Here is a 12,010-nt window from a genome sequence, read left to right as displayed (position 1 = left end):
CCGCAATTTTTGAAGCTATCTCCTTAACTCTAATTCAGGTCAAAATCATATTTAATATTTTTTTTCTGATTCTTATTTAATTTCAGGTTATAGAACTTGTGATACATTTACGGCTAATCTCAGATACATCTATCATAATCATTCTCTAATTTTCCATTCCATTATTATTCTAATATGGGTTTGCATGGATCATATGTGATTAAAATATGAGTTTTTTTTATTATGAAGCTCGTAAAGATATATTTACATTTTTAATTTAATCATAATGATCACCCGTCGCCTAACTTCAACTGTTTGCTGGAGAAATGATTACCGTGGAGTGGCAGCATCAGCGATAAATATTCGGTACCTGTGTTAGTCAATACATTTTTCTTCTATTGGCTTTTGAAGAAAAAGTGCAGCCAGCAGAGTGGTTCGGGCTGTCACTCAATAAACAAAGATGACATAATGTTTGGCTGCTCGCGATGTACGCGCAACCATTTTTTTATTAAATTACGAATAGAAAAGTACAAAAATAATTAAACGCTAAAAATAAATATCTCTGTCCATAAATAAGAATAAATAGTGTGTGTGAGAGTGCTCTATGGCGTGATAGGGGGTGGTGGGGGGAGACCACGGCCGCCCTCTGCTCCCAGCAGAGACCGCGTCGCCGCAGTCAACTTTCGTGAGACGAGGTGCGCGATGCGGTTCGAGCGGCGCCACACAAACTCACGCGTGCGGTCGTGATCGTCCTGGCTCTCCACGCGAACCTATGAACATGAGAGAGAGAGAAAGATACATTTACATTTTGGCAAATAGTAAAAATACAATAAAAACTCAAGCTCAATACCAGGTTTTCTTTTTATATAAAGTTTGTAGCTCGTCAGTCTGTCTGTATTTTGCGTAGTCACACTTAAGGGTCTATTTTAGTCGTAACAGGTGCTACAGGGATGGGGTGCGTTAGACGCAGAATCTCTGCACGCTCATTTAAGACTTGGTCCCAGTGCTGGAGCTTGACATTGCGTTAAGTTGCGCGCAAAAAACGAGCAAAAACGGACCAAAAACAGTCTGTCCACAAAACGGGAGACAAACAATGGCAAGTCACAATTAATTCCTGTCTCCCCACTGCATTGCTACTCCTTTGCAAAACTCAAGCAAAGGAGAGCCAGACACTAGCATGTCACAATTAATACCATGCTCCCTAAACACTTTATGATCATTTATAGCAATTGGCCCGTGATTCTCGCAATTCTGCCATGAAATGAAACAAGGTAACAATTGGTATCCCTGCAAGGTCAACCTGGGAGCAGACCACGCAGGTGGGCACTGACAGTCAAGGCGTAAAAATGACAAATTCCATGATAAAATATCGTTGTTTTGCTTAATTTTGGACATATTATGGATATGAATTCAATATTGGCATATGGAACAATCTGATAGCAGAAACAGAGCCAATTTCATTTATAACATGCATGAATGAAGGCTTTCACGGGGGTTGAATGCTAACTCCTTACTTCCAGATTTCCTCCAGCCTTGTCTCCTAGAAACGACAACGCAAGAGGTAAGTATAGAATAAGTTACTAACAATCTAAAATTAGTGAAGTGGGAGATTAAAAAATAGTCCTACCTCTTATACTGTTTCATGAATTGTTGCCTTCTCAGTTAACAATGATTAGGAAAAAAATAATCATGCCTTCAAATGATGGAAAATAATGAATCAAAACAGAAGATCAGTTACAATTGACAAAAATTTCCCTGCACTGATCATTAAAGTAGAACTTACAATGTTTCCATCAAGGGTCACTCGTGTCTGACACCATTTTCGTGTAAACACATAGATCCCACCGTCATTCAGGCATTCCTTAAGTACAATTGCTGCTCTCGACGCTGATAGGCAACCAAATATGTACTCAAATTAGCGTCATTTATCGATTACATTTACCACGAAACCCCTTGAATAAAACAGATAACGTACATATGTTCAAGGAACAAGCGTCCAGTGATTTGCAGAACGAGATGTCATCGAAGATTGGACACATTTTTACTTGATTCACTCGTGGCGCCATCCAATTTGGAGTGTGAAATGTTTCAAATGATCTGCGCGTGTCCCTGAAATACACCCACTCTCCGAAAGAACCCGCCATTTTTTCTGGATGCGGCCATGTTGGAGGTACCGAAGTAAACTGTGATCGAAGAGGGGTCACGGTGTAAGACGAGGAAGATTTTAATTGAGCATATCTATTCGCGTTACTATAAGAATTATTGCGTCAACAGGATGGTTCAATTAGAGTATGCACCCGAATTGATCAAGAGCAATAAAGTACTGCATAACGCGACGACTAAAAAAAAGCATTATTTCCTGCCAAAATAAACTTCTTAGTTATAAGGTGGGTGCGAAAATGAATAAATGCAATATTTCTGCGAAAACACTACATACAACCTCGCACTCACCACTTTACAGAGTCGTGAAAAAGGGGAAAATAGGGTAGATAAGAACTAATAATTGACAGGGAGATGACCAAGTTTGTTTTCGTGTTTTGTATCTTAATGATGGCGCCAGTTCATATGTTCTAGGCGACTCTCAACGGAGATGGACGAAACTTGAAGCTCCTTCGCCCGTATGTAAGAACTCAGACAGAGAGCACTGTGACAGAGTCAGAGTTGCTGAGCGGTGGTAGTATCTAACAGTGAACTTCATCAATTTTTGGGAATATTGGTTGAGATCGAATATTTTCGTGTTGCCTTGGAGGATTAAAAAAAGCAGATATTAACGCGTCGGTTGCTGTAGTTATGACCAGTGACGCAGCGAGGCGGGGTTTTTGGGGATAAAGCCCCGCCAGAGCTCAGAGAAATTTTTAAGTTTAATCCATTTTACTTAATTGTATTGATATTACTAGAATACGCTGTAACTTACTAGAATAGTGTAAGGATTAATAAAATATCCCTCATAAAGCGGTAAAACTCACCACTTTGAACCATTTATCTATAAGTTCTGCAATTTATTAATCTCGCACCTACCGCTTATCCTGGTGGGTATTCCATACCCCCACACACCCCGGTATTAGTTGCTTCTAACCCCCCCACCCAGCCATAATTCCTAGCTGCGCCCCTCCTTATGAAAACTGCTTCGCTGACGCTACTATCAGCGTCTCCGGGTCGAAGTTGACGGCTCATAATTTTGGACCTAATCATAATCCACCTCTTTTCCAGCCGTCGATGTTGCTGCTGCTGATCACCCATTGGTTCCTTTTTTGCACATTTACCAAATGCGGAGGAGGAGACAAGATCTATACCCATGACAAATTCGACAAAGAACAAAAAAGGCTCCATTCCTTGGGTCTCACACACTGCCTATGGTTAAAAAATTTGAGGAATAAGTCGATGGTATGGGCGTCAGGCTCCAATCGACACGAATCCTCTATTAAGCAATCCCCGGAACGATATTAAAAATTTACCTTATTCATATTCGTTGTCTAAAAAAATATATCACTCGCCTCTAAGCCTTTCCAAGATCTAGTCTTCTTCGGGTGTTATAAAAAAGAAAAATTTACTATAAAGTCTTTTTAAAAAATTTAAAAAACATTCTAGAAAAGAAAAAAATCATTAAGTATTACAAATACTTCCAAAAATCAATTAAGACAAGAGCAAATAAAAACTGAAAAAGACTGAAATGGCAAAAAAAATATGATTTAAAAATGTTACTATCTTGTTAAATTGTCCTTTTTTTAATAGGAATTGGTTTACTAGAATTAAGGTTTCTTGTCAATTAGTTCTTAACCAGCTCTTTCTAAAAACAACATATTATACAATTCACATTTAACCGCTACTTTTCAAATACAAGTCAATACACTGGTAGTGGTGGCTTAAGTCGCGCCTTCAGGGCTTCAAGAAGATTGCTTCCAGGGGCATGAACCTCGCAACCAAGGAGGATAGGCCAAAGGGAGGATGGTCATGAGGGTAACCAAAGGAGACGTCACGCCGGATGTCCATCGAAATGGAAGGAGCGTCGACGTTTCGGGCTTACCTGTTTCGGCTGCAGCACGCGGATGTTGTGGAGCGTGGCCTTTCCGTCGGTGCTAATGCGCAGGCTCATGATTCCGGACATTTCTTCGGTGACGGCAGAGGCGCTGCGAAGCTCTTTGGTCTCGCCGCGGCCAAACTGAAAAACAAAAGAAGACGCGATTGTTAACCCTGCACGAGTCATGGCGTAAACCATCCAAGATCGCCATTGACGAGCGATTTTCGCGCGTCCCACATCCAATACGCACCTATTTCATTCTTTAATCATTCGCTCCATTTGCATGCATTGTACATCGTGGAGGATCCTAACCTATTCCGAGGCTCTCTGTTAAGCTTATGAGTTATAGAAGGTTTTACATGGACACCGGCCTGTCGACTCCCCCCTACCCCCCAACCTGGAGGACCAGTGGGCTACACTTAGTCTGTCCCCTACCTTTCGACCTGTCTGGCTATTTCTTTTGGGGCTGAAGCAAGAATCATTTTACTGGCAGTAACAAAAAGTATATTTGCATAAAAATATTTTCAAGATCGGAAGTCAAAAATCAAAATATAATTTAAATCAAAATAAAAATACATGAAAGATGAAAATAAAATATAAAATACTAAAAAGTACGAACTTCCGCGAATAACAGTATAAATTCACTAAAAAGTAATAAGGAAGCTTTTTATCTCTCGGAGAATTAAGCGAGGGTGCTCATTAAGTTTTTTTATTAAGTTTTTTATGAAGGTAGAATTGGTGTTTAAGGATTGGGATTAATATCTAAACTTAATCATAACCTACGATTTACTATCCCACGGATAAAAAAAAATATTTTTTAATTTTCATTGCATTTTATACCGTTTTTGGAGATATAATGTTTGCTCAATTACGGTTCTACCGTGATTATTCCGACAGGATTAACTGCATTAGTGCTGAAAATATTTAATAATAAGTATTTAAAAGAGCTCGAAAGAAAGTATTGGTTATAAAAAATTTCCAATATGTGATAAATTTTCATCCGTGATAGAATCAGCATTGTGGCTATAGGCTATAAGTGTGCAGGAGTTTAATTTTATAAATGCCATTATTGTAACATTTTCAACCGATGAAATGAACATAGCCAAATGCTGTGCATACGCTTGGGATATAACATAGCTTAAATTAATTTGATACCCGTCACACATGTACTGAAAATGTTGAGGCCTTAACCTTGTGGAATACTATTTTAAGTTGGGAAAAATTGCAAACTGCTTTTTACAACTTAACATTCCCTCAACAACTTCCCCTTAACCCAACCTCCCTTTAATTCAACCCGTCACACACTTCTTTCTGGTATTAGAATTAAACTAATTTTATTAAGTATACAACAATCGAAAAAAAAAAATTGAATTATTCTATAGCCTATAACATCATTAGATTCATTTTCTAAATGAAACATGGTAACAATTAATTTTCAAATCAGCCCAGAAATAAACTATCTCCGTTCGAAAAAACACTATTTGTCAATCAAAAAATCTCACTAATACATTAAAAATATAAAAAAAGATTAAAATACACTGTTTTTCGAAAAAAAAAGAGTATGAAATGCACTAAAAAAATTAGCTTTTCATTACTTGGAGAAATAAGACTCGTGGATACGTTTATTAGAAATGTGTGTAGAAGAGGTGAGAGATGTGAGAGGTGAGTCCTAGGTACATTGGCACGCAATATTAATATTTAAATCTAATCAGCACCCACCCTTTTTTTCCCAGTGACGAAAGCTTATTTTTTTACTTTTTAGTGCATTTCAAACTGTTTTTGAAAAAAGTGTGCCTTAAAAAAAATATTATTTTACTTTAATGTTCTACTTTTTAGAGGTTAACCATGGAATCGATTAAACCAGAGCAATCAAAGAAATTTCTGCCAAAAATATAACAAACGCCATACATTTAGAAAATTTAAAACTATCTATGCCATGTGGAAATTTTTTTAATTGGTGAGAGAAAAATGGAAGAGAATTTCACAAGTCCGTTATTGAATAGTATGTCGTCATCAGAAACAGAAAGTGTGCAAAATTTCAGGCTGATCCGACAAGGGGGTTTGGGTTAAGAATCAATTACAAGATTCCATCGGTGAAAAAGACGAAGAAATTTAAGAAAAAGCGTGAATAGGGTTTACAATGATATTGAGCGTGATGGAAGAAAGATTCTGTGGGCAGATATGAATGGTAAATAGACACGTTAAAGAGAAGTTTGGAGGACAAGTTTAAAATTGAATTTGAAAGCTGCCTTGAGATGGTTCTACCAAGAAGAAGAAGGAGTATGGCACTGATGACTTGCATGTCTATTGCGATGCTGCAAACAATTTGATTTGTGGCAAAGAAGCGCTCAAAAGAAAGGAAGCATTTCGCTGGTTTACTACTGGAATAGAATGTTGTCGCTCAATTGATCGAAACAGGTTATTGCTTAGGAAAATACCTCAGCAATGACCAAAATTATGTATTTTTTTAACATAAATGTTCATCTCATGGGGAAAACGTCTGGAATGGATTGACCACATTCCAAGTTTCTTCCTCTCAACGAGGCGCCCACGAAAGAGAACGGACATGCAATGGATGCGATGGCACGCAAGCGTACGTACCTCTTTCTCGACTTTGAGTATGAGCGGTCCGAGGAGGAAGTTGGAGCGCACGGACGTGTGCGAAGACATCAGGTTGACGGCCACGTCTCCGTCACGGCGAATCGAGGAGAGGCCCACGAGGGTCGCCTTGGCGCGATTCTGCTTCTTGTTCTTATTCTTGTTCTTATTGTTGTCGTTTTTCTTGTTGCCGTTGTTGTTGTTGGTCCTCTGTGGCTAAAAAGAGAAGAGATGATATTGAGTGGGGAAGAAGAAATGAAATCCGTGGTAGACTATAAGACACAACTCAAGAACCGTATTTGAAAACAAGGAATGAGGTTTTCAACTTTGTAATTATCACTCACAAACTCAACGATTCGACCCAAAGGTTGGTTTGGATAGGTGAGGGTGGAGCTCACCTTGAACTAAGCCGCAGGTGCGTGAACTTAACACATTCATGGGGGCCATTTCTTTTCGCTGGGCCACCTCGCACTTCGAGGATTTTGTCTGGGGCTGTCCAAAAACTTCACCCACGACTTGATTATAAGTTTCATTGTTTCAGCATTTCGAAAAACCATTACAAAATTTTCAATTATTTTTCAAAAGTATTTTCATTAAAAATACAAAAACTGACTGTTCTACTCATTATTGAAAAGCATTCAAACTCCGCAGGAATAATATATCACGATATTTTAATTATTCACAACTTAAAAAGAAGCATAAAACATCTATGGAAATACAAGCATATGAATTATCTCCCGCAGTGAAGTAGTTTGCGAGAAATCGACATCATCGACCCTGACGAACCGTGACTTTCAATTCTAATATCCGCAAGTGCTGAGAAAAAACTACATTCAAAAACTTTATCATGATGTTTTGCCGTATTTGTGAGTCAAAATCATGTGAAAAAATTTAAAGAGAAAAATTTTCGAGTAATCGATGCACGTAAATCAATATTCTTCTGTAACCAATACGAATATCGCCGGCATTTGAGCCTGGGCACTTTCACCCTATCACTATGTACAGACTGTCCTGGTCGACCCAAAGACACCCGGTCGCCGCGTACCATGGTTTAAAAATCAAAAAATAAATAGAAGTGATAGATTGTATAATATATTTTACTCTAATATAATTACTGTGACAATCAAAGCCTTTCCTCGCCTTGGCTGCAGAAAAATATTGTTCTGCATGCCAACTTATTACAGAAAACGCATCCGTCAGCTACGCTTTTTACAGGATATAGTGATGCAATGAATAAGAAATTAGAAAAACTAAGTTCGCGGGATTGGTGACCTCCCACACGCGACCGACAAGCGTCCTAGTCTAAACGAAAATGGGCGGACGTGACCGATTATGGCCGATCTGCGAGTGATGACCTGGCGGTTATAGTTACGAGCTGTCATGGACTGTATAGGACTTTCGTGGCTATAAATAAACGAATTATTGATTTTCTAACTAATCTCTATTGATCGCTAAGGGTGATCGATTTGCAAAAAAAACTACGCACATGGCCACGTCTTTATTTAACATACACATTTAGACTTGAAAGAGCCTCAAAACTCACGAATTGGCACCGATTTTCTACGACGTTCGTGAAAACACCCCGCCCCCGAACCTCCAAAGATTGTGGGATATTCCATACCTCTAACCCCCTCGCCGTACATTTCTAGAAACTCGTCCTCCACCCTCAACAGGTTCAAAGACCGATTGTAGGCCGGGCCGTCCCATTTATCGTGTGTCATTTTTATTCTTTAATTTCATGCACTCGAAGTTTGGCAAAATGGATAAAATTTGGCGAAAACACAAGGAATGGGTGCGTGTTTTGTTGAGTGCAAACAGCATTTTAATATTTGAGCTTTTGGGCTGATAATGTGGGTCAAAACGCAAATTTTAATTTCGCCTTAAGCTGTTTCAATGCTAAATAATATCAAGACAGAAAGAAGTCTTACTTTTTTGGAGAAAATAACATTTCCTTGGAATTTTGGGCATGAAAAAAAACAATGGAAGTACTATTGTTTGAAAAACTATCTAAGCATGACCTTTGTAAGATCACAGGGATGGTCACCACAGAGGTTAATGGCGAGGCATGATAGAAGTTTGGCTGCCAAGGTTCCGAAACATAGGTTTTTCAGAGTGACACCAGAGGTGTCATGGTATCGGAACACGCCGGAACGCCGTTCCGGCAATAGTCAAATAACACTTTTATCAATTTTACTCCATCAAAATTTCTAATTTATACATTCGTAACCGAACAAAAAAATTGCAATCAAATGTAAATAATTACTTATAATAAAACACAGAGAGTAATATTTCACTTCTAAAGAAAGTTTAAGAAAGTGCGTTCTGGCACAGCAAATTTTGCCATGAAGTCACTGAGTGACCCAGATAATGGTAAAAAGCATTATTATCAACATATTGACCTCTAGGACTCATGTGTGGGTCAAATGTCATTGAGATTAATTTCGCATTATTCGAACAACCAGCCCACCAAATCTTACGGTTTTTAGGTTGACCAAGTCATTCACGAGGTTTACAGATTCCTCTTGTCAACCACTTTAGTTCCAACGCCAATGCGGAGTTCAAAGGTCACTGATGTATGAGGCGGAGTACTGGGACAACCAAGGTGTCCAAGCCTAAGTTTGGAAGATTGACAAACCCAGTGACCATAGATCACCAATGGCAATCATTTGATTACCACGGGTCATGTAAGGGTCAATGGTCACTAAGGTACGCGCCTTGGCATGGGAAGGCAAAGGTTCTTGCATTTATTCGTAATAAACCACACCGATTTCACCGCGGCAAGAGTTTCTGAAAAGTGCTCACCTTGTTGGTTCGTTGATTGGGCGCCTGATCCCGACGCCTCGGGGTCTGTTCCTCCTGCCTTGGGGCCGTCAACAGAGATTCCTCCTGCAGCTGTCTCCTGCGAGAAAGAAGCGCGGAGCGTGAGAACTGTCATGGGGTCATATCATCATTTTGTATTACTGAATGGATTCAAATTTTAACATTCAATCTAGCAAAATGAAGATACGTTACTAGGGCAAAATATTGGTCTCAACAACAAATATTTCACGGATAACCATAAATTGGCTACGCATGCGCGACCCAAACCAACAATCTGAAAACCTCTTCATGGATGGGCTCAGGATCTAAAAATATGAACAAAGTGCCAATGCCGATGAACGGGAAACGTTAGGCTCCACTGCCTTAATGGTGAAGAGGGGTGTATATGTTTATAAACATGGTCGAAGATATAAAAAATGCATATGTATGTATACCGTGAGGAGAAAAATTGTGTCACGAATTTTAAAGCCTGGATAGCTGAAGCCAGCAGGAATCAAAATTACCAAAGATGTTTAGGTCGAAAACCATTTTTAACTACGGAAAATTAAGAGCCAAGCGCTCCGATTGGCTTCGTGTTTGCCCTATTACCGGATGCCTTGAATACATTGCGAACTCCGTCAGGAAAAGCATTTGGAGTCATGAGTTATTCAGAAAATCTGGCATCAGTGAAAACTCTCGTCCAATCCGAGCGCTTGGCTCAAAGTTTCTGTAGATAAAAAATGATGCGTTTCCGACCTAAACATCATAAGTACTTTTGGTTCTTACTGGCGTCAGCTATCCAGGGTTTAAATTTCGTGACACAATATTTTTCCACCCTTTATAGGTGGACATGGAGACTCACTCGAGGGATGGAGTCGCGGCGGCGCCATCTTGCGCGCGCGTCTTGGGTTTCTTCTTGTTGCCGTTGGCGTTGGCGTTGCCCTTGACCCGAGTCGTGGAGTGCAATCTCACGTTGACGGGGTCGAAGCTCTTGCGTACCACTTTCTTGATCCTATCGATGACCGTGTCCACGTATCGGTTGTACTTTGCCACGTAAAGGCTTGCAGGAACTCTCAAACTCCCCTTCTGACCATCCAGCGAGCCTGCGAACAGATAAGAATGCAATGTACTACATTGGGGTGGTCCTTAGTTTTGAAAATTGGTAATTCTCTCATACTTTTAAAATTATCAAAATAGCGCGTTAATTAGGCCTATATCCATATGATATAATATCTTTCTTCCTTAATTTAACTCATACCACAAGAGCCTTTAAAATTTGAATACTTCAAAATAAATCAAGCGTATTTTGATCCACAAAAACGATTTCCCGTGATCCACCCTCGCTCCCTCTCACCCCCTTTCCCCACTGCTAAAATGTTACCCATTCTTAAGCTATTTTTTTGAGATGCGGTTGTTGAAATTGCACAACGAATGTTGGCTATAAAGCAGTTTTATTATTATGATTGTTTAATAATTTGATAATTGTTGTTTAATAATTTAATTAGAAAAAAATTAATAATTTTTTAAAATAAAAATTTCAAATTATGCCGCCCTCTGAATTCTGCCGCCCGGGGCACAAGTCACGACCACCCAGAGAGAGATCTCTCTCGATGGTCGTGCACACGTCCCCTCTGCCCCAGCCTAAAACGCCTCCCGGCTCCAGGCCTGCGTAGGAGTCGCGACCCTAGGTCGCCTGCTCAAGAGTCCACCAGAGAAGTCGACTCATAAAAAAATTTAATTTTGAAACAAAATTGGTTTTCAGATGCCCTTGTTACTGCTTTCAGTATGGATCTTCCTAAATCAATGAATTTCTTGCAGTTTACTTTATCACGCGCACAGATACCACACTTACAGATAATCACCAAGCACTCACATGATAGTAGTATAATTGCAACATAGGATTTGGGCGCTAAATAAATTATTAGAATTCACTGAATTCATTCGTTTCATTTTTTGATTAAGTTCGTATAGGTGATCTACTACCCTATACGATGTTGAAGAACGGTTTTTCGTTTCAAATATACTTTAAGACTATACATTCTCAGAAGAATAATTTGAGCACATGAAATTTCTAAGCATGTTTAAAGAAAATTATATGACTTTTTCATAATGTTCATGAAGGAATTGGATATTGAGTCAATCTGTGATTCAGCCAGGATTTCAGTCCTGTGGCAAAGGAAATTCCATCTATTTAACTTCACCACAATGCGATGCAATAAATTGAAAATATTATTCTTTGAAAAAAGCATAATAAGAAATTTTCTAGGATAGCCGCCGACAACACCTACATTTTAACTCCATTGTAAAATTAATTATAAACTATTAATGAATCGCACGAATGTTACGACTGCAGAAACTAATGAATATCGAGGGATAAGTCCTGCTATGTGACCATGTTTTTTCACACAGTGAAATTAGACAGACGTTTTATGAAAAATTAATTTCATTATTTAAGTAAAACCGTTCAACTGCGCCATGGTCTAGATTGGACGAAAAATAAGAGCGGAATATGATGTAGTATTCCAAGAATTAGATAACTTCGATACTATTCGCAAGGAATACTGCCCAAAAGTGTTGTTCAAATTCCTTTTATTCCGTGAAATACGGTAGAAATAC

At 38.9% G+C, this 12,010-nt stretch overlaps 1 protein-coding gene across 2 annotated transcripts in view; it reads right to left on the bottom strand.

Moving 5' to 3' along the window:
• Positions 1–445: 445 nt before the first annotated feature.
• The window catches only part of LOC124156474 (acidic repeat-containing protein-like), a 35,075-nt gene continuing 23,510 nt past the window's right edge, over positions 446–12,010 (bottom strand). For both annotated transcript variants that reach the window (XM_046531047.1, XM_046531055.1), the window contains exons 4-8: positions 10,257–10,497; positions 9,398–9,494; positions 6,599–6,811; positions 4,004–4,138; positions 446–749 (exon numbers count right to left, since the gene is read on the bottom strand). In XM_046531047.1, the coding sequence (XP_046387003.1) occupies positions 582–749; positions 4,004–4,138; positions 6,599–6,811; positions 9,398–9,494; positions 10,257–10,497 (854 nt within the window). In that variant the 3' untranslated portion in view covers positions 446–581. The remainder of the gene's footprint in view (positions 750–4,003; positions 4,139–6,598; positions 6,812–9,397; positions 9,495–10,256; positions 10,498–12,010) is intronic.

The sequence above is a fragment of the Ischnura elegans genome, chromosome 1 (genome assembly GCF_921293095.1).
Source record: "Ischnura elegans chromosome 1, ioIscEleg1.1, whole genome shotgun sequence".
In the NCBI taxonomy this organism is placed as follows: Eukaryota; Metazoa; Arthropoda; class Insecta; order Odonata; family Coenagrionidae; genus Ischnura; species Ischnura elegans.
The sequence above is the reverse complement of the archived record's forward strand: the minus strand, read 5'-3'. Positions and strand labels throughout refer to the sequence as shown.